The following is a 26111-nucleotide window of genomic DNA, read 5'->3' as shown; positions in this document are numbered from 1 at the left end:
ACTTGTGATATCAGAACGAGACAGACGATGCATGACATATGTTACAAACCCAAAGGTATACTCTTAGTAATTATTCAACAGTGGGGTCGATGAAATTCACAATTTATTATTTAAAAGGTAATTTTTTTATTAAACTTGTTAGGGATCATTGTCCTATTTATTTACTAGTATTTAAAATAATTCCGATTTGTATTACTAAAGAAAATAAAAAGGATAAACCATGCAAAGCTATTTACTTTCGCGAATTTAAAAAAAAATTAATCATGCACGGAGAAATGTAAAACTAAAAATATATAATTTAAACTTACATAGTAATATATCAATAATTAATATTATATTTTTATAACTAAAATCTTTCTAACCTCTTCAAAAAATATTCACAAGTATCCGAACGTCATTGAAAATTACCCGCCTTTTATGAACTGTATCGAACCTTTCCCGCGCAATTCTTTTTAATTCCGCGCACGTCACAACACCGTCGAGTCATACATCCAACTGAAGAATAAACTGAACTGAATAGAAAATCCCTGACCTAGTAAATAAATTTAAGGGTATGTTTCTATTAGAGATAGTCAAATTAAATTAATGTACGATAAAATATTGTAAATATCTTAAGGAATCTCATTATTTACCCAGTTCGAGATTTTTTTTATATGAAAAGGTGGCAAACGAGCAAACGGTTACCTGAATTCGCCGAAACAGCGAGGCGACCGTTGCCCATGGACATCCGCAAATGCGTTGCCTACCTTTAATCAACGGAGAAGGGGACGCACAGAAAGAGGACATTTCCCCTTCCGCCCAATTCACTTCCCCTTCTCATCCTTTCCTAATAAGAAAAGAATATGAAAGGGAAGAGAACTAAAATTAGGCCTCCGGCACCGCACTCATCAGACGAGACGCGGAATTACTTCCACTTCACGTCTGTCTTCTGTGCGGTCGTGGTATTTCACCGGAGATATGGCTTAAACTTAATTGTATAACTAGAAATTGCCCACGACTTCATCCGGAAGTAAATGTATCTAGTCATAAATATAGCCTATATCAACCGGAAATAGTAAAAGAATTTTTCAACTTTTCAATGCAAGCAATCAAATCGAAAAAGGTATTAAAATACATAAAGGCTGTTCTCTGTTAATCTTTCAGTTTTACTCCTCACATAAAGTATTTTACTTTCTAATAAATTTAAAAAGGTGAACATAGTGATATTATATAAAGAGTCAAAAAGTTTTTCTATTCCCTTCTATAATACGCTTTATACAGTAAAATTGTCCGCAGTCCGCTACTTCTAGTAATGTGTTCCATTCATCAGTGACATAACAGTCTTTATTCCGCATACATTACGAAACAAAAGTTTGCTTTGACCTAAACGGTTGCAGATATAGACTGCCGAAAGATAAAGGGTTGCATTGTTCATCTTATGAATAGCTGTCGCCTGCGACCGCGCGGAATTAAAAACTATGTACTACATCTATGCCAAATTTCATCAAAATACGTTCATCAATCCAATCATCCATCCATCTAAACATTCGCATTTATAATCTTAGTAAGATGAACACAGGAGGGCGTGTACAGAAAAATATTTTTCCACATTATTAAGCATACCCTCTTCTGTCAAATCCACTTACCTTTCCTATCTTTTTCTTGGTTTAACAAATGTGGGTATAGTTCGAACTTGTCGGATGTCTCCGCTGATTATTTTTTATATTGTTTTTAAATAATTTATAAATATTAAACAATAGTGTAAGATGAAATATTTAAACAACCGAGTTCTTTTCTTACCGAATTTTGTCAGGTAAATATTTCATAAATACCCGTATTTATTTCTTTAAATTATGTTTAGCCTTTACGTTTATAAAATACCCCGTTTTCTTTAAAATGATAATCTCATACTGGTTATAAAGTCATTATCACTACCGTTCTGATTCTAACCTCACATAACCTGTTTCAAAGAACATCTTCCAAAGTTGCCATATAAATGAATTTGCAAAAAAATTAGGTTACAATCAAACGTGTCCTGGAACAAAAATATGTAATTTGATGCTTTAGGTATAATTAGTAAGTCTGAATAGACCCTTTTTTACTCTTTGTTAAAGTAATTTATATTAAAAAACATTCTATTGTAAAAAAAAAATAGTCATGCAAACCATGGAATTTAAAAATAATATAAATAAGGCAACAAAGATATTTATTACATTGAATAATGCACATTTAAAGTCATGTAAAATTTCCCTATATTTAATAGTACGATTAGTTACTAAACCTAAACTACCGAAACCTACTCTAAAGCCGCGTTCACATTTGCCTGACGTGTTGTGTCGTGATGCGTCAGAAAGGTATCGGTCTCATACAATTAATATGGTTGCGTGCACACTTCTCTGACGCAGTGTGTCGTGATGGCTTGTGTCGTGTCGCGTCAGTAGCGATCCCGGTCCGCGTCAGTTGGGTGAGGTGCGGGGGACGGCGCAGCGACACGACACAGCGGGTCGGACTAGTGTGCGCGCGCACGTGTCGTGTTGTGACGCGTCAGAAGGTATGGACGACGAGCTGATCGAGTACGTACGACAATATAAAGCGATTTATGATACAAAATGTAAACAATATAAGGATCAATCTATTAAAACTAAACTATCTTTTTGTATTTACTGGATGTATCCAATATCTTCTTCTCTTTTTTTGTTTTATTAGAAGTGTTGCCAGTGCCAATAACTGCATATCTTCTTCATAATCTGAATCCGAATCGGATGATTCATGAAAAAACATTGCGAATGTGTAAACTCTCCGAGAGCTATAACGGAACTGATTAAAAATGCGTCATAACGCGTCACATAGATGTGAACAGTAGCCATCACGACACAAAGCATCACGACACAACACGTCAGACAAATGTGAACGCGGCTTAAACCGCAAATACAACCGAATCGAGTAACAATAAATTGAATCAAAACAAACAGTGACTATTTGCTGATTGACACAAAAAAAAATTACGCAAGAAAAAAAAACAATTCCATTTGAGGAAAACTGTGATCATTCAGCTAGCAATACAAACAGTTCGTTCGGGTTTCCCGATTTGGTAACACGTATTTATTATAAAAAATATTTATTAAAATCGTTTATTCGATTAAAAATAATCTTTAAAGATTTTTGTGAAATAATGTTGTTGAACGTGTGACCGTGAAGTGTCCGCCATATTTTTTTTACTTAAATTTTAATTTAGTGTGTAATTGTTAAGTAGCAAAGGTTTAATATCGTTTTCTAGTGTTTTGTTTACAAATGGCTAAAGTGTATAGTTTTTGGAATGTATTTTTCCTTGTTTTCGGTGAGTTATTTATTCTTTTAAATAAAGTTTTTTGTTCTTAATTTATTAGAACTTTATTAAGCTCATTTAAATTCATTTAAATTCATTTAAATGCGATAAATAAAAGAATCATTTTCTTCTATGCCTAATATGTTTTTAATAATATAAAAAACACCTTCAGTATATGCTTTATGCTAATCTAATTCTGGAGAATTAGACCTATCCTAGACTCTACATATTAATCACGTCAAAATACGTGAAAAAATAAAATTAACATTTACTAATACAAGTTCCATAACTTCAGTAATTCGTTTGCCAAAATTAATATAAAAAAAAACTCCCAATGATAACTGTTATATTAATTTCGTCAGGGGAATTACCACGATGCTACGTAATTACGAGTTACGACGATTAAAAGCTTTGACTATATAGAAATGGACTAAGCAGAGCCATTGACCAACTCCACCGCTTTTGTATGAAATAATTGTCACTTTTCACGGAGCGTGAGGTATATGTTAAAACCCATGATAAATGTAACAGTTTATTACAATTATCCATAGTTTACATTAGACCAGCTCAGTAAGCCAGTAACGCTCGAAATTAGCGCTGGCATGTAGACCTACTAAAGCTAGTAAGCCAGCCAGTCCGATAACTGGTATGGCGTTCAACTTTTCAGGCAAGTTCAGCTAATCCGCCGCAACTGGCATAATATAATAGCCTATTCGGTGACTAACCTATCACAAGAGCGCACGCATCTTTTTATCGTTCTCAAATAACGTTATGTGTGCATCCTCTAATACCTTCAAACCTTAGAAACACTACACTTTGCGCTAAAAAGATGTTCGTATTTGACGTTCCCCTGTTCATTAATTAATATTTGGATCTAAATTAAATATAGCCTTAAATTTCATTGCATTAGTTACGTTGCTAGTCAATTAAAATCGTAAAATTTTATAGGATTTCAGTAATTTATTAACTCTATTGAACATTATTACCGGATCCCGTCATTCAAGGTCACAATTGAGTCGCGAACTCGTTCATACACATCTTTGGACATAATGTCTATGATTTTTAATCTATAAGATTTTGATTCAAGCTAAATTAGACTCTATTCCCTTATGATAAAATACAAAAATGATTGACATTATTTACTTTTGATATATACAACTTAATTGGGATCTTATGTCTATCAGGATAAGGTCGAATTTTAAATGCAGTTTGCGGATTCCTATTGTGTTACTGTGAACCTATTAAATACGATGTTAAATTGATTTTCTTTGAATAAAATCTTTTATTAATATGTCAGAAATAAAAATCCACTGTAATTATTTTGTTTATGTCACAAATCTACATCGTATAGTTTTTCGAGTTTGTATTAAGTGAGTTTTAGTTGTAGGGGTCGTCTTGTATGAACTTTTTAGTTAAACCCCTACCATTGAAACTCACTTTCTCTAGAAAAAAATTAAATCACATATCTTTGATTGTTCTTTTTATGGATAAAGTAGCTGTCACCCGCAACTCTTTCCGTGTGGAATTAAAAAAAAAACTGAATTAGCCTATGTGTGCTTCCAGACTACGTTTTACTACTATGCCAAATTTCAGCGAGATCCGTTCAACTGTTCCGGAGATACCTTTAACAAATCCATCCATCTAAACATTCACATCTTCTATATATATAAAAGAAGATGGTGTTAGTTACACTATTTATAACTAAAGAACGGCTGAATTGATTTGACTGAAAATTGATGGGCAGGTAGCTTAGAACCAGGAAACGGACATAGGATAATTTTTACCCCATTTTATATTTTTCATTCCGCGGGGACGAAGTCGCGGGTAAAAGCTAGTTTATAATATTAGTAAGATAAGAAAAAAGGTTTTTTCCTTTTTGGTACTTCCCTCGGTAATTTTGATACGTGTGTTTACAACTAACTGTGAGATTCTAATGACGTGTGAAAATTCTCTGTTTTTTACTAAGATAATTGACGGGATGACAATATCGCATCAAACAATAGAAGATAGTCACCGTTTGTTTAAACAAATGTTTTATTTATGCTGTTAAGAAATTAGGTTCAGTCTGCATTTTTATCCGATAAATTAATCTGACGTCTTATTAATATTAAAAATGCGCAAAATTTGGAGAGATGTAGAACATAGTCTGGAAGAACACATAGGCCACTAATTAAGTTTTTCCTTAATTCCGCGCGGACGGAGTCGCGAGCGACAGCTAGTATTGATACAAACTTTCGAATTTCGACATATGGGCGGTCGCCCATTTATCGAAAATAATTCTTAATCATAAAATATTTTTAATTTTGGATTACAAAAAGGTTTTTGCACTCCACATTAACTATAATGTCTCTTTCATGTTGATCTGTTCGCGAATTTTTCTTAAAAAGTGATAATAAGTTTTCACTCACGTCATCATCATCAGCTCACTAATGTTCCCACTAAGGAGCTTGGTGGCTACCCTAAGTTGGGGTGACTAGGTCATAGTCAACGCTGGCCCAGTGCGGGTTGACTTCAAACATATCTTTGAATTTCTTCTGAGATATGTGCAGGTTGCATCACGATGTGTTCCTTTAGCGTAAGACGGATACATATGTAAATCGAAATCCGAAAAACAAATTGGTACATGACTTCGCTTCACTTACTAATAATAAAATGTATTTTTGAAACATGTACCATTTTGTAAACACTATAAATGTTGAGTTAATTTTATCAATGGTTTTGCGCAGATTTATTTGAACTTTGAACTATTCATCTTATCACTGTAATAACATTTATATATCTACTAGCTTTTACCCGCGACTCCGTCCGCGCGGAATAAAAATAGAAAACGGGGTAAAAATTATCCTATGTCCTTTTCCTGGTTCTAAGCTACCTACCCACCAATTTTCAGTCAAATCGATTCAGCCGTTCTTGAGTTATAAATGGTGTAACTAACACAACTTTCTTTTATATATATAGATTACTTAACTTATAGTAATAAATAAAACATCTGTAACACGAATGGGCCTCGCCCGGTGACATACCACGACTTCACTGAAGACGTGCTTCAAGTGGAAGCAATTCTGCGGTTTCATCTGATGAGTGTGGCTTGTGTGGTGCTGGCTTAATTTTAGTCCGTGTTCTGTTCCCACCCTTTTGAGTGACAGGATAGGGAAGTGGATTTGGCAGGGTTAGGGTCGCATAATAAGGGGATACTCTTTTCCACTCCTCCGTCAATTAAATGTAGGTATCTGCAATTGCGGATGTCTATGGGCAGTGGTCGCTTCACTACTTTCGGCAAGTCAGGTGGCCGCTTTTACGTTTACCACCTTATAATATTAAAAAAAAAAAAAAACTAAACTTTCGTCTTCAAATATAATTTATATTTTCAGTTACGAACCCTATATTCACGGCGGTTGTGAGAGAAGAGGAAGGAACCTGCAGGTACTTATCTTACTATTATTATAAACTAGCGACCCGCCCCGGCTTCGCACGGGTGCAATGCAAAATATACCTACTACAGAATGTCCTTATACACAACGTTCACAGCGTTCACATTAGAAACCTTTAAATTTATCAGTGTTTCTCTACTATATTATGCATTTATTATACATACAAACCTTCCTTAAGAATCACTCTATCTATTAAAAAAAACCGCGTCAAAATCCGTTGCGTAGTTTTAAAGATCTAAGCATACATACGGACATACAGCGAAAGCGACTTTGTTTTATACTATGTATTGATGTGTATGTTTGGATGGATGTTTGTTAGAAGGTATCTCCGTAACGATTCAACGGATCTTGATGACATTTGACACAGATGTAGAACGGTTTTTTTAATATTCTAATTAATAGACGAAGTCACGGGCGACCACTAGTGTGTTAATAATATCAATTTTTATTCCAGTCCTGGTGAATTACAATGCAGCGATGGATCTTGTGTAACCACGGATAGGATATGCGATGGTCTACCTGACTGTCCCCTTCGAGAAGATGAGCAATATTGTGACGGCGTCTCACAATCGTATGTAAACCCCCGTCTCCACTACCGAAACATGTTTACTGAAACATATATCTCAGTTCAGAGAGAATAACAAGAGTGGTACTTTTGGTAAATTCAATTGAATGAGGACTGAACTTAGGAGGGTGAAGTTTTTGGCACGTATGCTAAAAATCAACTTTGCTAACAAGCTATTATTTTGTTAGCTATGAAATTTGAACCACTTCCCCGTTACTGTTTCGTGTGACAATGCGGTACTTCACAACGAAACCACACATCGAGTTACGGCTCATTTAAATCGTCTTGACGAGTTATTTGTCTTTCAATGGTAACCACAGTATGATGAAGCTGTAAGGTGGAAGTTTTTTTTCTTTTTAGCGCACTAAAATAACAGCTTGTTTTTTTAAAAAAAGGTTTTATTTTTTTATTAATGTTTTCTTTGATGACTGAGGTATTATTTACTTAATTTAAACTATAATTTCTAGGCTCATGTCAAGATCTAGGAGACAGGCGACTTCCAAGTGTCGGTGAGTCTTTGTCTTAGTAAAATAATCATTACGAATTATGCAGCGCCATATTGTGACGTCATTCTTTCATATTAGCAAAGATGAGAAAGGGGGAAAGGCTCAATAGGCACTACACTCTTACGAAACGCGGAACCACTACTAGATCTATGTGGTCCTAATACTGTTCTGGTCTACTGGAAAAAAACAGCTACAGCTGCTTAAAAAACTATTCAATACTGTTTCATTTTACAAAATCTAATACTAAGGTGAATGCACCAGTAATTGACATAAGTTGGAGAAAAATGTTTTCATCAACAATTTAATTATGTTTCTTTGAATATGTTCCAGTTAAGTGCTGGATAATTAACTAGGAAATAAAATAACTCAATCATAATAACTGATTAAATATTTTCATAGCTTATTTGAAGATTTTGAAATAACAACGTTGTCAAAGAAACAGATCCTTAATAAAAATTTCATTGCTTAATTTTTTTTTTTTACAGTAAGAACCAATGGCAGTGTCGGGACACAAGTTGTATAAGTTTTGACGGTAAATGCGATGGTGTTATTGATTGTCCTGATGGTAGTGACGAGACATACCCACTTTGCAGATCTGAGAAGTAAGTAACTCTTTTTTTACATGACGATAATTGTGTCATTCACCCTAAACAGCTTGAAATTTTCATCTCCAAAGTGTTATAGGAGTACAATTATTTTTATTGTATAAGGTGGTAAAGAAGAGTCTTATAATGTCAAAGTGATCGTCCATATTTATATCTATACTATTAATAAAATTTAAGCGTTCAGTTGAAAGAAAGAAAGAAAAAACATTTATTGCCACACAAAGAATATAAAACCAAAAAAACACACACACATACAAGACACAATCTTGGTACAATACTGTGGCAAAAGGGATTCAGCTCAGCGAAGCAGGGACAGACTAAACTGCCCCTACGCTGGTTTTCAGCTGGTACCTTAACAAATAATAATAAAAGCTTATAACGGAAATCCAATTTTTAAAATTTTTGTCTGTCGTGTCTCGGGTAATCTTCGAAACGGCTGGATTTCGACTGAATTTTGACGAGAAGGTAGCTGATGCATGCGAGCATAATATAGGCCATTTTTTCTACACTGAAATCGCAGTTGACTGCAGTCTGTTGCAAACCCTTCAAGACATATACACTCACTCAATTCGGTGTGTTAGGATTGCAACTGTCGAGTGGATCATTCATCCAGCGGAATATACTATAATTAATTTTAACTAATATCACTTGTATAGCGGACTAACCGATGCCTATAGACTGCTGGCTTCTAACCACAACAACAACAGCGTCTGTTGCAAAAATTAGCCTGCTAAAATACCACGAACACGTAGAAGACAGACATCAAGTGGAAGTAATTCCGTGTACAGTCTGATGAGTGTACGTGTTAGTTCTCTTCCATATAAGAAAAGGATGGGAAGGAGAAGTGGATTTGATCGAGGAGGAGACGCATAGGAAGGGGAAGTATTCTCATACTGTACGACTTCTCCATCGAAAGCAGCGGTCACTTATCTATTTAGCCGAATTCAAGTTGTCGCTTACTTGTTTGTCACCTTAAAAAAAACTTACTTACTTACTCCGCTGGCGCAGCGATCCAAAGTGGGTCTTGGCCTCCGACACAAGAGATCGTCAGAAAAAAACTTACTCCAGCAATTCTTTTCCAGATGCCAGAGTAACTGGTTCAGATGTACTTACGGTGCTTGTGTAGATGGCACCGCACCCTGCAATGGTATACAAGAGTGCGCTGATAATTCTGACGAACTGCTCCCCAGATGTAGAAATGAGACTGATGAAGTTTCGTGAGTAAAATTTTCTTTAATATGTATGCTTTTTCACAGGTTGACTACGACTGTTAAAGACTGGTGTACAATTTTTATATAGGTTGAGGTTAAGTTAGACCTGACGACATTACTTATATGTCTTTTTGGTATTTCATGTGCCTAGTTTAGGTTATAGCGATTGGTCAGTCTAAGTCCAGTATTAAATGTTTTTAGAGTATACAGTGGTCATTTAAACCGGACCAAACCGATTTGTGTCTTTGAAATGTCAATTTATGTAACAATGGTCAGTTAATATTCAACTTCAAACGACACTAAGGTTCAAACAAGTCCTATAAAGTTAACGATTTTAATTTTTTTTTTATATTATAAGTTAGCGACCGCCGCTCATAGACATTCAGAATTTCAAATGCCTTGCCTTTAATCAACGGAGGAAGAGGCGTACAAAATGAGATAATTTCCCATTCCTTTACATCGCCTACTCCGACAAATCCACCTTCCCTTCCTATCCTTTCCATATAAGAAAAGGATGGGAAGGGAAAGAGGACTAAAATTAGACCTCAACATCTGTTGCATGATTGGATCAGCTCAGCCGGTGAAATACCACGACCACACAGAAGACAGACGTCAAGTGGAAGTAATTCCGCGTACAGTCTGATGAATGTATTGCCGGAGGCCTAATTTTAGTCCTCTTCCCCCTTCCCAACCTTATAAAGGAAAGGGTGGGAATGAGATGAGGATTTGTCGGAGAAGGGGACTCATAGTAAGGGGACATATTCTCCTTCTGTGCATATTTTTCTCAGTTGATTAAATGTAGGCAACGCATCTGCAATTGCGGATGTCTATGGGCGGCGGTCGATTCGCTATTTCAGCGAATCATGTGGTCACTTGCTCGTTTGCCACCTTATGATATATAAAAAAATCTTCCAGGGGTCAATTCCAATGTGATAATGGTCAGTTAATATCCGGCTTCAACCATTGCGATGGTGTTGCTGATTGCAGCGATGGTTCAGATGAGACTGTTAAAGCTTGTGCAGCGAAAGTCTGCCCTAATTATTTATTTCAATGCGCTTACGGCGCATGCGTAGATCAGGGTGCTGATTGTAATGGGGTAAGAACTCAAATGTAACTTAACTTAACCGTAAACATAACTTAATTTTGTCTTAGTATAGCTGTCGCACACGAAACCGTCCGCGTGCAATTAAAAAAAAAACTTAATAAGTAGTCTATGTGTTCTTCCAGATTATGTTCTATATCTGTGCCAAGTTTCATCAAGATTTATTGAGCCGTTCCGGAGATACCTTCAAACAAACATCCATCTAAACTTTCACATCGTCCCTCTTATTAATAATATAAATGCGAATGTTTAGATGGATCTTTCTCTTATCTTCTCTTGAAGAAGGTGTCTCCAGAACGTCTCAATAGATCTTGATGAAATTTGTCACAGATTTTGATTATGATGATTTGATGATGATTCCTTTTTTGCCGGTTGAAGGACCATATGTTGAGCGTGTGGACTGTATGTTGGAATGAAAGACGGGTTTGATGATGATGACTTGTAATATGAAAGTTGATACAAAACATATGTCAAAGATGATAAGTATGTCGACGCGCGGAGTGCTGAAGCGCAACTGAAGGGCACGGTGCGAGGGCGCACGGGGCGGCGGGTGAGGTCTGAAAGGGCCCCCCGCGCGGCTCCTACGCCGGCGGTGAAGTAGTACGGAACAATAGTCTTGAAGAACACATAAAAAACTTATTAGTTTTTCATTAATTTCGCATGGACGGAGTCGCGGGCGACAGCTAGTTTATAATATTATTAAAATGTGTTTAATATCTCAAGTTTTCTCAATAAAATTACACTTTTAATTATAATAAAGTGTTAACACAGAAAGTTTTCAGTGGCCAGTTTCACATAGTAATAATATATTTTATATCCACAGATTAAAGAATGCGCTGACAATTCTGATGAATCTGATGAACTTTGTAACAGAATAACTGGACCAGTAACAACTACAGCCAAGTAAGTTATTATATCAACAAAATATAGTAATATATTTAATATCTTCTATCTTATATATATAAAAGAAAGTGGTGTTAGTTACACTATTTATAACTCAAGATCGGTCGAACTGATTTAGCTGAAAATTGATGGGGAGGTAGTTTAGAACTAGGAGACGGACATAGGAACTTTTTTATCTTGTGTGCATTTTTTTTATTCCGCGCGGACGGAGTCGCGGGTAAAAGCTAGTTTATAATATCAGTAAGATGTCTTTGTATATATATTTTTTTATTTGACTGGAAATAACTGGTACATTCACCTTACAAGTTTCATCACATTTTCCTTTAAAGTTTATTAAAAAAACAAGTTAATTAATATAAAATATATATCTTCCAGACCTTTAGCTACTGGTCCTTGTGTACTCCCTCCATACCCTGACCACGGTTCATATGTGGTACGAGGAGCACCCACAGCATCTCCAGGGCAGGGTTTCAAGAGTTTCGCTCTTACTGTCAGTTGTTACCCAGGTTATGCACTGGATGGTCCTGAATCTGTCCTATGCTTCGATGGGACATGGGTACCTCCGATGCCTAAATGTATACGTAAGTATCCACCCCAACTACCTAGGAAAAGACCAAAGACTGTCAACTTTTATATAAATAGAGAGGACAAAACGATTTTTTTCAACTACGTAACTAGTTTATTTTGCTATTAAAGATTATGATTCAATTATTTGTAATAATTATAAATGTCCGCTCTTTAAATTATTTATTCTAGTCTCCAATAGACTCTAGTAGTCAGTAGAATCACACTTCAACAGGGCTTGGAAGTTCAACAAAAAAAACTTTTCCAACAGGTTATTGCAAATTACCACCACATCCAAGCGTGGAATACCGCTGTCTGCTCTCAGATCAGGCAGGAGTCGAAGGAAGTAGACCTTGCAAGGAATATGAACCGACTGGTACAGTTGTGAAACCTGAATGTAGAAGTCCTAACTACTACGCTTCAGGGACTTTGACCTACATGAGATGCTCCGAAGGCACCTGGGATTATATCGCTCTTTGTTCACCAGGTTTGATTAAAAACGCTACTAATGTTACTATAATTATTAAAGACAATATAGAAGTACACATCAGTCAGTTCCAATACGCATCACCTATTACATTAGTTTTCCCGAATGCGGTTCAACAGATTACAGGCAAACTAAACTCGGTTCAACCGAATCCTGGCAATTCTATTTCGGTTCAATTTAATGATGCCGAAACTATCACGGTTCAACCTAATAACGACAGAACTGTTCAACCGTCTACCAATAGGCTTTCGGTTCAACCAAATACAGGCACTTCTGTATGGGATCGATTTACTGATAGACCAATTTGGCCTCCATTGACTACGGATTTACCTAGTTTTCTTCAAGTACAGCCTATTAAACCTAACGAAAAGGCTAATGAAAGCACAGATTATGATATCGATGTAAATGAATGGAGAATGGGTGTTAGTACAAATACGCATAACACTAAAATTAAACATACAAAAGAAAATAACACATTTCCAGTTAATTTAGACGGTGAGGTACACTTTAATAAGAAATAGTATAAGAGACCATTGTAGATCGTCCTTAACTGACCTGATAACCAGAAATGCCTGTGATAACTTGTCTATCAAATATTGTTTATGGTCTTTTATAACTGTATTTATTTGAATCAATTTTCTTTCATCATCTACCCTCTTTTAATAACGTCTTAACTTCAACTTAACTTATAATTTACCCTCTTTTAATAACTTCTTAACTTCAACTTAACTTATAGTTTACCCTCTTTTAATAACTTCTTAACTTCAACTTTACTTATAGTTTACCCTCTTTTAATAACTTCTTAACTACAAATTAACTTATAGTTTTAAACACAAAGAAATATGGCTAGATAGGATTGGCTACTTATTTACGATACGATTGACTTTATTATTATAAAATTAATCGATTAAAAATAACCATGAATTTTTCTATATTTTACTAGCTGTCGCCCGCGACTCCATCCGCGCGCAGTTAAAAAAAAACTAAATGAGGGGGGGTTATGAAAAATAGATGTTGTCCGATTCTCAGACCTACTGAATATGCTCACAAAATTTCATGAGAATCGGTCAAGCCGTTTCGGAGGAGTTCAAGTTCGAACCCCGTGACACGAGAATTTTATATATTAGATTTAAACTATCTCATCTTTTTATCTGGTTATTATGTGGATGAAGGTGGATCTCCCACTGGCTCTTAGACTATAAAATCACATTTAATAAAACACTTATATATATAGTAACTTATACATAACATGGTCATTTAACACAAGCATACTTTCTTACTTCAACATTAATATATCTACGCATATATTTTTTTATAAATCAACATATATATTTTTTAGCACAATTCCAAAATATTTGGTTTATGTTATCCTTATATCCTTTTTATTATTTCAACATTTTTGCAATTCTTAACTAATCTAGAACAATATATAGAAGTAGTCGTAAGTACTTGTTTGTTATTTTCTTTCCTAATATAATAATAACAGTAAAAATTGTACTCTTTTTATATTTTTAAGTATACTACAATAGATTTTAGGTTAGGTTTTCATGTATTTTTGATGCACACAAAAAATGTATTAAAAATTTAATCATCAGTTCCTTTGAATTATTTATTTTCAATAAATTATTTTACACATGTGATAACTTATGCTCGAATCCTAATAATTTAAGTTACAAAGTGTAGTTAGTATCTTTCGTTCGAAAGTGTACTACTTTTTGCAAGAAAGTGTGGTACTTTTTGTAAAGAAGTGTACATTTACCTACAAAATGTAGCACTTTTGAGCAAACTTTTTCTCCTTTTGCTTGCAAGTGTAGAACTTTTTGCTTACAAGTGTAGAACTTTTTACTTGCAAGTGTAGAAAATTTTGTTTGTAAGTGTACTACTTTTTGCAAGAAAGTGTAGTACTTTTTGTATAGAAGTATACATTTACCTACAAAGTGTAACACTTTTGAGCAAACTTTTGCTCCTTTTGCTTGCAAGTGTAGAACTTTTTGCTTGAAAGTGTAAAACTTTTTGCTCGTTTTTATAAGTTTACAATACCAAAATTTAAGGTTCCTATTGATTTTAAATATATTAAAGAAAAATATCAACCAAAAGTCAATATTTCATAGTTTATATAATTAAATAAAAATACTAGAATTTAGATTTTTATTAGTAAATAACAAAACTAATAGCATAAGTACATTTATTAATAACAAATTGCAATTTCTTAAAAAAACTAGTTGTGCCCGCGACTTCCTCCGCGTGGAAAAGTGTCTTTTCAGTCTTCTAGCTCTAAAAATGAAGATAATTAAATAAACCTTTTCATCCCCCCTTTTCAACCCTTTTACAATTCTTTAATCGCATCAAAAAGTAGACTAGAGCTTGGCAAGTCTCAGGCTTTACCACGGATTCCCAAAGTCGACCCCAGGGGATCGATATCGAACTTAAAAGCTTTGCTAATTCTCACTCTGTCTTCTATTGACCTAAGTCAGAATTAAAAAATAATAATAATAATTGGTCTTAAAAGTAGGTAATTTTGCCATGAGGGGTCTGAGGTAACAGTTCATTTTGGAAAAGGGGTCACTTGTCTGTAATAGTTTGGGGATCCCTTATTTAGATTATCTTTGGGCCAATTTTCATTTGAATCGGTTCTGTAATTTTGGCGTAGAAGCGAGACAGACAAAGTTACTTTTGAATTTATAATAAGTAAGGGTACGGTTCGTTTAGAATCTGTAATCTTTAGTTTCGATTACATTATTATAGTTATTAGGGTGGCCCAAAAAAATAATTTTTTTGTTTTTTTCGATTCTCGTGTGAAAATATGTGAGTTTACTATGTTTTAAGAACCTCCACCAAAGGACAGGTTAAAAAAAAATCTTAAAAGGTCGCTCAGAATTTTTGAAAAATTCCAAAATTGCCGAAAATCAGATTTTTTTTTGTTTTAATTTTTTTTTCTCGTCATTGTCATCTTTTTAAGTGTAAAATAATATAAGGATTCTGAAAATTTGACGTCAAAATTTTATTTTCTAAAGGTCGCTCCGAATTTTTATAAATTTCTCTTTTAAATAGATATAAAGTATTTACCTTGGAAATTTATAAAAATTCGGAGCGACCTTTAGAAAATAAAATTTTGACGTCAAATTTTCAGAATCCTTATATTATTTTACACTTAAAAAGATGACATGACGAGAAAAAAAAATTAAAACAAAAAAAATCTGATTTTCGGCAATTTTGGAATTTTTCAAAAATTCTGAGCGACCTTTTAAGATTTTTTTTTTAACCTGTCCTTTGGTGGAGGTTCTTAAAACATAGTAAACTCACATATTTTCACACGAGAATCGAAAAAAACAAAAATTTTATTTTTTTTGGCCACCCTAATAGTTATATTACATAGAAAAACTTAGCATTCAATTGCAAATCTATATATATAAAAGAAAGTCGTGTTAGTTACACTATTTATAACTCAAGATCGGTCGAACTGATTTAGCTGAAAATTGATGGGGAGGTAGCTTAGAACTAGGAGACGGACATGGGAACTTTTTTATCTTGTGTGCATTTTTTTTATTCCGCGCGGACGAAGTCGCGGGTAAAAGCTAGTGTCAAATAAAATATTACCACCGTAGAAATTGTAAAATTTAATAAATTTAAATTTAAATAAATAAAATGTACAACATTATTGTTAACAGGAAGGATTATTATAATTTTTTTTTAAATAAAATATTCATTTTATACAAAAAAATAGTTTTAATTTAACGACCCTTCCTTCATTCCTGTTAATAATACCTGATCATATTCAAAGTTAAAACGAACCGAAAAAAAATTAAAAATATACCCCGAAATGTTAATGAAAATGGCTTTAGTAAAAAAAATTACCAATTTAAAAAAAACACAAGCAATATTTTTATTATCACGAACCCCGATTCAAAATAGTTCGTCTAATGTGAAATTTTCTCTTGAGATTTTTTCTAACTTCATTATTTATATAAATATTAAGCTGTTCTACTGTCACATGTCGCGTTACATGTCATTTTTTAAATATAAAACAATAAACTATTTTAGGTTTTTAAATTTATACATATCCTGTTTTAAATTCGAAAAAGTTATAAGCAAAAGAGTTCATCTATCGGTGAGTTAAATAAGATTACGAATTATATAACAAAAGATGAATTATTTTTATAAATTTAAATTCTATTTATTAAATTAAATTACAGATATTCAATTATTTAACACGAATTATTTTTTCGAAGGAATTTGACTAAAAAATTTTAAAAATAATAAAATAATAACATTTGAAATAATAATTAAACGAAAAAAAATAACACAATAAAAAAATATTACATGAAACATAAAAATATATCGTATAACAAAACACAAAAGTAATTCACTTAAAAATTAATAAAATAAAATATTTAACACGCACAAGCACACCAAGAAATCATTTAAAACAAACTGACAATGGCTTAACTCACACTAAGTATATTCTATTCTGCATTTGACACAGCTTAGTGTTTATTTCCACTAACCATTTAACTGCGCTTCTCTGTCTGTAATCTTGTATACTAACGCGGTCGCGGCAGTGGACAGGATGAGTGACTGGTAAAATGGCGGTTGCGCCACTTTCCGTGTAAATAACAGTGCATCAGTAAAAACAGAGTATTTAAAAAATATCGTGGGGATTTTTTTTGCGTAATTATTTCCCCACGAAGGTTTCACACTTTTTACTTAATTCCACGTAATTTGGAAACATTATATAAAGACTAGCTGTCGCCCGAGACTCCGTCTGCGCGGATTTATAAAATAGAATCACTTATTAATGATTATTTAAAAAATACGTAAACTAAATAAACAATAGCAATTCTTGCTAAACGTCTATCGGAGTTATGGCCGTAGTTTTTCCCCCTGTTTGTTAATACCCACACGTATTTACCCAACGTCAACTGAGATAATGTTAATGTTACCGTACGTTTGTGAATTTCGTTAACTTTCAATCGGTATAGTAATATTAAAATTGTCAGGAAAATTCTGAACAATTTATCTTACAACTCATATTTTTATATAATAAAATATCACAGTTATATTGTAAAGTAATATTTTGCTTTAGTCCTTATTGTGATAAGTTTAATTTAGAATGGAAAGTTAACGAATATGTAGGTTAGGTTTTTTAATAGTGTTGCAACAACACTATTTCTTGTCATTGTTAATTTTTTCATTCATTTTCAAGTCCTATAGTATACCTCAGTATAGCTTGGCGACCCGTCGCCACGGCAAGCGTCGCCACGCCAACAATTCGGTTTACAAGTGATCCTATAGATGTTTCACATCAAAAATCTGCCAGTTTTATAGAACTTTTAAACAAGCGAATTTCACAAAATGTCTATCACATATAAATCGTGAACTCTTATGCCTAATTTACAATTATCTTTGTTAGTAGTATTGATAACCACATAGTAACAAATAGAGGCTATTTATAGTAAGCAATTTATTCCCCATCTGTATTTACGTAAAAATGTGGCAATTTTATCATAAAAGTAATAATAATAATAATAATTTTGATCCACAAAATTTTACAATTTATTAGGACTGCCTCCTGTGATATATAGCGACCTGTGTTACAGGAGGTAGTGCCTTCTCTTAATCTAAGTCTTAAATAGGTACTTATTTATACAGAATGTGTGCGTGTTTGTGCTTGCGTATGTGTATGCGTATGTTTTAATTTTTTAATTATTATTTGTTTTATAAAAGTAACATGAGAACAAAATTAGCAATACTCCTTTGTATGCAGTTATATTTACCTTATTCGTTAATTTTTCATAACTGAAAGAAGCGATTTTGATGAGTGTCGTTTTATTTGATTCGGATTTTTTTTTAGTTTCATAGAGTTACAGAACTTTTAGTGTTTTAATTGACAAACATTGTTCAAAGTTTTTCATTTTCCCACAGAATGCGGCAGGGTAACGCCGGAAGGGGAATTCCTTATTATCAACGGTACTAATGCCGAGCGGGGTGAGTTACCCTGGCACGCAGGGATTTACACAAAAGCGACTACACCATACATGCAGATATGCGGGGGATCACTTGTCACCACTAATGCTGTTATATCCGGTGAGTTTACACTGAGGTGTTTAGCAGTGATTTAGTATGAACTTGAGATCGCCCATTTCTCACCCCCCCCGGTGAGTCTAATACCCCTTCCTGATAAGGAATGGATAGTAAAAAGAAGAGGATTGAAATTAGCCTCCGACACTTCACTCATCAAGTGAAAGCAGAACATCTACATGTATATCTTCTGTGAGGTCCTAGTATTACACAGGATTGAGTTTTTCGTGCAACATATTTGTCTAAACACAATTTTTTTTATATATATCATAAGGTGGTGACGAGCAAACGACCACCTGGATTCGCCGCAATAGCGAGGCGACCGTTGCCCATAGACATCCGCAAATGCAGATGCGTTGCCTACCTTTAATCAACGGAGAAGGGGACGCACAGAAAGAGGATGTTTCTCCTTCCTATGCGTCCCCTCTTCCGCCAAATCCACTTCCCTTTCCCATCCTTTCCTAATAAGAAAAGGGTGGGAAGGGAAAGAGGACTAAAATTAGGCCTCCGGTACCACACTCATCAGACTGTACGCGGAATTGCTTCCATTTCACGCCTGTCTTCTGTGTGGTCGTGGTATTGCACTGGTCGACCCGGCCAATTCGTGCACGCAACAAATATTGTGGTTACGGGATCTATCACTGTTAAGATAAATAGTAAAATCGCCTTCCAGCCGCTCATTGCTTTTGGGATGACGCACAAAAGCAGCGCCCCTCAGAGCTCTACGCGGTTGCTGTGGGCAAGCTCTACCGCCCGTGGAATTTGAATGTAGATGTCGACGCACAAAAGAGTGATGTAAGTTTCTAATTTCCATCCAAAATCGTAGTAAAATAATAGTTACTCTTAAAAAGCAGATTGCTCGATTAAAATCTATTAAAATTGTTCAAACTTTGTTTTACCATAACAAAAAAAAGCCGTAACTTTCACGGTATTAAAATTATTATCTTGAAAATCTGTATGAACTGTTGTATAATTTTAATGAGAAATACATTTTCATATAATGTGTGGATGCTAATTATTATATTATTAAGATATTCCTTTTTCAGTTATAAATTAATTATCATAACCGCCCAGTTTTTGCAAAAGGATTCATAAAGCTATAGGTTCTTTAATAACTAGTATCAGATAATTATTAACTAATAATGCATCTTTAGTATAACTAATTTAAAAAACGGCTAAAACACTCACATATATGGTCCAGTATCGGCACCAACTAATTTCGAGCCCAACGGGGCCTCCGTTAGGCTCGAAACTAGTCGGTGTAACTTCATCAGGTTAACTGGGACTGGTATTATTTCAATGTCTAACAAAAATTTGAATATTTTAATAGCATCTTTAGTATATTAGGTATTCTATTCGTCTATTATAAATAAATCTCTTTCAAGGTAAAAGACATCAAAATCCCGCCTCGTTTTCAAGGAGCAGCATCAAATTTCCAGGACGATATAGCTCTAGTTATATTGAAGACTAGAATAGAATACAAATATTACGTGAGACCGGTGTGCTTGGATTTTGATATTAACTTTAATAGACGTCAGTTGCAGCCGAATAAGTTGGGAAAGGTAATAAATTTAGCCCCCTTTTAATTCTTATAATATAACTCTAGATTAAATTTATTTTACTCCATTTCTATATATTACTAACGAATTTTGAAAAAAAATGTTTTGAAATAGTACTTTGACAAGTGTCAGCAATTTACTTAAACAACTCTTAAATACTTTACCTACTTTACCCTGCTTTTTCTTATCTCCTTTCCAATTCTTAAATAAATTAGTAACATATTCGAATTTATGTAATTATGTTATTTGTAATCATTTGGAAAAAGCTTGAATTTTATCAAGAGTCGCTTTTTAGCATAGGTTCACCCCTAAGTGAATATTCTACAGTAAGACAGTAAGTCTTTTGTAAAAGTCAGTCTGAATATTCTCTGCCAGGTGGCTGGGTGGGGTCTTACATCAATAAACGGAGTAGCAGCGGGCACGTTACAAGTTGTCAACATTCCGTATGTATCTATAGAGAAATGCATCGCCACCGCACCTCCTGGCTTCAGAGAATACATCACTAGTGATAAAATATGTGCAGGATACGATAATGGTGAGTTTTTATAATATTTTATCTATTGTCTATCAGATTGGAACATAATATATGTTACAGTCTGATTGTGAATTTAAGCATTTTGTAGTCGGTCTAGTATTATATACACACCGGCACAATTAGCGGAACAGAAAAAAAAGTTAGACTATGAGATAATAACGCATATATTTGACGAAAATGTAATTAGACACAAAATAAAAAATTGATTAACATCTTTTAACAACGAATTTGAAAAGTCTTCGTTATTTTTTATTGAAAAATAAAGAAATTTGAAATAAGTCAAATTTTTAGATGATTATGAACCATCACAAAAAATTAAAAAAAGTAAGCATGCAATGTTTTAACAATAAAATTAAAGCAAAATTAATAACGAGTGTTTCCCCCTCTTGCTCTGATTACGATTTCCATTCGTCTGGGCATGCTACAGATTATGTTATCGATGATTTCTTGAGGCAACCGCTCCCACTCCTCAAGTAATGCGTTTCCAAGTTCATTCAGATTGTTGGGGGGTGGCTTTCTGGATTTAACCCTTCTTTTTAGCAAGTCCCAGACATGCTCTATCGGATTCATATCGGGGGAATTTGCTGGCCACTGCATCACCTGTATACCTACGTGGCTAAGATATGCCTGTACCGATTGTGCACTATGAGCACGAGCATTATCTTGCATTAGAATAAAGTCGTCACCAATAAATGGGGCAAATGGTACAACATATTCTTCTAAAATGTCTCGGATGTATCGATCTGCTGTCATGGTCCCTCCTGTGACTATCACTAACTCCGTGCGAGCTCCCAAACATATCCCTCCCCAAACCATAATCGAGCCGCCACCATAAGCCACTGTGTGTTCAAAATTAGACTGTATGTGGCGTTCTCCTTTGCGTCTCCATATTCGGTGTCTCCCATCGATCTGTTTTAAAAGAACTCTGCACTCATCAGTAAAGAGTACCTGCTGCCATTCGTTCAAATCCCAATGACGATGTTCTCGCGCATAGCTTAATCGGTTTACGCGGTGACGTCTCAAGTTTTGGGCCTTTGGCAGGTATATACGACCCTAAACCAACATCTTCAAATCTCCTGCGAACTGTACGCTCACTTACTCGTACTCCTCGAACGTCTTCCAGTTCATTTCGAGCTTGTACAGCCGTTAATCGCGTATTACTACGAACTCCAAGTTGTAAAAAACTGTCATCTCGCCTCGATGTACATCTTTTTTACCTTGACCCCTCCTCCTCACAAGAGAATTAGACGATCTGTACCGCTGGATGCTGCGATGAATCGTTGATACTGGTCGACGAAGCCTTGAGGCAATCGATCTCTAGGTATGACCATTTCTTCTCATTTCATCAGCCCTAATGATTTCCAGTGATGTTAAGTTAGGCATAATAAAGAGCTTTTAATAAACAAAATAGCCTATAGAATAACAAATTTATAAAAAACCATTAAGTGCAATTTTTAAAAAAAATTACAATTACGTAGTTATTACTCGAACAAGTTGACAAAACGTATTGTTCGGGAAAATAAAACAAATGAATGAAAAAAGTGTATGTCATCTAATTTTCTATTTTCAAATTTGACAATAAATTAAAAAAAATATCATAACTGGCCAGTTCCTCAAGTAAAAGATTTTAAAATCCTGCTTTTTTTTGTGTTCCGCTAATTGTGCCGGTGTGTATATATTATCAGCCAATTGGTAACTTCGAATTTGTCATGTTGTGCTATTTTTACAACAGTTTCAAATGTTCAGGACAATTTTATGTATTAATTTTTTAATAGTTTACATTCTATAAGTTAAATATTCTTAAATTTACTGTCTGTTATTATTCAAAAACAGTGAGAATAACAACAGATTTTTTAAAGATGTTTCACAATAGAAAAACTAATTCTGAACTTAAATTACCTTTTTAAATTAGATTAGATCTACAGATATAATTAAGAACTATCTTTAGCTCAGTTTACTTTTAACTATTTACTGACAATATTTAGACCGATTTAGAATTACCGAAATTCACAATCTGTCTGTGACGTAAACAAAATTTGCAGGTACCGCTCTCTGCAAAGGTGATAGTGGGGGTGGGCTAGCGTTTCCCGAATTAGACAAAGGTATAGAGAGATTTTATCTCCGTGGTGTCGTATCTACTGCACCTAGCAACGAAAATCTTTGCAACGCCAATACTTTGACAACATTCACTCATTTATTAAGCCACGAACATTTTATAAAGGAGCATTTGCAATTGGACTAGACGTACATTACGAGAATTTTCTTTTGAATATTCTAATATTCGTCCATAATCAGTACCGCATCTGTCAAAGTGTCAAAAAAGACAACTGGAACTGTACCGGTGGTACATATTTTTTATGGTATCGAGTTGGCTACCCCTGACTTATAACAATGAACACTGGAGAGTATTTGGTATTCTGCGTATGGCTGAGAATATCTGTGCCATAAAATAAAAAAAACAAAAGCGTTTTGTTTTAATGCAATTTTTTTTACTTGTACAATATTTTGAGTATTTTTATACCTAAACATATTTTCTAAAAGCTGGAAATTTCAGCTACTTAAATATATTTTTCTATACAAAATAAATTAGTTTTCTTAAGTGTAAATTATGGCAGAATGTACATAAAACTTTTGTCTCTTTTTAAATGTCAACTTTCAAAATTATAGCTGTCTCCGTCTTACTCGCGCATTTCAATATTGTTTTGTCTTCCTTTTAATTACAATGCGTTAATTTTAAACATTTCATGTATGTACAATCTGTGGTTGTGATGTAATATGAGCTCAATTTTTGCTTTTATACAATTTTTTTTTTTTGATAGTACATTTTTGTTAACATTTAATGTACTTTTATTTGTTTACCTACATAATATTAATTCCGTAATTATTCCTTTTCGATAAAAGAAATTTCAAAGATATGTGTGAATACCCGGGAAGATGGCGACGCGGCTCGCCACCCGTCACGTTCCGTCTCCCGAAATGGCGAAGTGACTACGGAGGTTCGTTTAGCCACGCCAAATGGATGTCCGTGATCTCTGCCTACCCTTTTTGGTTACAGTTGAGAGTTGTATGGGTGTATGGATAAAATATCTATCGATTATAAATCTATGACTTTAATGCTATGACATTTAATTTATTACTTTCGTGCATTTAACTTGGCCATAATATATATTTAGTACGTTAACTTAATGCAATTTCCATGTTAACGTGAGATGTTATCTAGAAGTCATGAAATTAAATGCACGAAATAATAAATAGTTTTTTTTTTTTTATTACAGCTTTAATTTACTTATTCAAACTTCTTTTACTTTACATAATGCCACCAGAAATTGCTAAAATAGCGAATTGACTCCTGCCCATAGACATCCGTAATTGCGTTGACAACCTATAATCAAATGGAGAAGGGACGCTTTGAAACAGAATATTTTCCCTTCCTAAGTCCCCCAAATGAACTTACAGATAAGATTTTTATATGAATACAAATAATTCCTAACACAAGTAAAAATAAAGTCATTATAATTCGAAAAACCATACGTAAATGTTTAACACCCCTGGATTATACTATTAAGGCGTTAAATAACATGAAAATGCACTTACCAGAGAAAATGATTTACTACACGACAACTTTCGACCACATCAAAGTATAAAACCAACCATAAAGGTGGTCTTGCAGAAGTGATAGAATTATTCAATATAAAATAATATGACTAAATGGAGAGGTTTGATACAAAGTGGAAAGAAATTCTGTCTCCAAACCAGTATAAATGGATTCAATCATATTGCAATGCCGAAAAGACATTGGTTGGAGAGGTGAGATGTTAAAAATGTATTTTTAAACTTGATCTTTGGTATTTCGCTATGATGGATCCGACTAGAACTGTATCCTACAACATCGCTGTTTACAACTTAATAAATACTATCATTTGATTTCATTTTCAACTGAGTTTGTCTTGCACTTTGATATTATCATCAACCTGCCCTTATCCCTATGGAGGGTCGGCACAGTGTGTACTCCTCCATACATCTCTATCAGCCGTCATAACCCCCTTCTTACATATATCCTCCTTCACACAATCTATCCATACTTTCTTTGGTCTTCCTCTACCTTTATAGCCATCCACATTCAATCTCATTATTTTTTTTGTTTATGTAATCCTCCGTCCGCATAACATGTCCAAACTAAGCTAACCTTCTACTCCTCAATTTCTCGATCGATAAAAAATACTTGACTGTCAGTCCTGTATCCGTCTACTTAATTACCTGTAGCCTAACTAGCTTTACCGATTTTAAAGACTGATATCCTTGGTAGTGTAAGATTGCAAACGAGCAATCGCCTACCTGAATTCACTAGCAAAGCTACTGCTGCCTATAGACATCCTGCAGATGTGTACCTTCGCTAGGGGTTCCCTATGCTCCTCCCAGAAGCACTTGACTAAGCTATTTTTTGAATTAATTAAGCTAGCGTATTTCAGAGTACTATGGGTTGTGATATCTGGGGCAGCTATATGGGGTGTAGCGGAGGTATCTCTAGGTCAGGTCCAGCGGTACAATGAAAATCCGACTGTAGTTACTTTGGAGAAGGACTTCCGATCTTGGAGTTTCGCTCTACCGGGTGTTACAATATGTTATCAGGTAAATACGTCACTGAACCATTTTTGCTTATCCACAATATTTTTAACACATTTATTTCAAATAATAACAACAGTAAGCGATGAACGTCATCTAGCTTCACAAGGTCTTCAAATACTTCTTATTAATGGACAGGTGAGAGGACGTTAGCAATAGTGGTATTAGGATAAGGCCAGGTGGTGCGACTGCCATGGGTACAGGGCATATGGGCGCCTGAGGTGCCCAATATATACTATCTTTGCAAGATTTTAAACGACACCAAAAATAAGGGGGCGCCGCAAAAATCCGGAAATGTTAAAACCGACTCTGTATGTAAGGATATTACCTCTTCCTACCCCCCTGCCAATTCCACTTCCATTTCCCATCCTTTTCTTTTTTAAAAATGGGTGAAGAGGTCTTGATTGTCCCCTACAGCACAGCCATCAGGCTCAAAGTGGACAGAGTTGGCAATTGTCTGATATCTTCTGTGTAGTTGTGTTCTACCCGTCGAGCGAATCAGTCGTGCAGCAGCGACATGTTAGGGACTCTGTCACTGTCAGACACTTGTAATTTTCTCCCAGGATCGAGTGAATCCAGAGAAGATGACACAAGCTATAAAGAAACGTTGGCAAGTGGAACCTGGAGACATCAAGTAT

General features: G+C 34.5%; 1 protein-coding gene across 1 annotated transcript; it reads left to right on the top strand.

Annotated features, from left to right (window-relative positions):
• The first annotated feature begins 3153 nt into the window (after positions 1 to 3153).
• Positions 3154 to 23325, top strand: LOC106710425 (modular serine protease). The gene is made up of 15 exons (XM_045684943.1): positions 3154 to 3316; positions 6676 to 6727; positions 7190 to 7306; positions 7768 to 7809; positions 8292 to 8408; positions 9494 to 9628; positions 10538 to 10718; positions 11548 to 11627; positions 12003 to 12208; positions 12463 to 12678; positions 18601 to 18762; positions 19430 to 19551; positions 20142 to 20318; positions 20691 to 20850; positions 22893 to 23325. The coding sequence occupies exons 1-15, from the start codon at positions 3271 to 3273 to the stop codon at positions 23090 to 23092; spliced, it is 2013 nt and encodes a 670-aa protein (XP_045540899.1). The 5' UTR covers positions 3154 to 3270; the 3' UTR covers positions 23093 to 23325.
• Positions 23326 to 26111: the final 2786 nt, after the last annotated feature.

Source organism: Papilio machaon, chromosome 28 (genome assembly GCF_912999745.1).
Source record: "Papilio machaon chromosome 28, ilPapMach1.1, whole genome shotgun sequence".
NCBI classification, from domain to species: domain Eukaryota; kingdom Metazoa; phylum Arthropoda; class Insecta; order Lepidoptera; family Papilionidae; genus Papilio; species Papilio machaon.
Note: the sequence above shows the minus strand (reverse complement) of the source record. Positions and strands in the feature narration are given on the sequence as shown.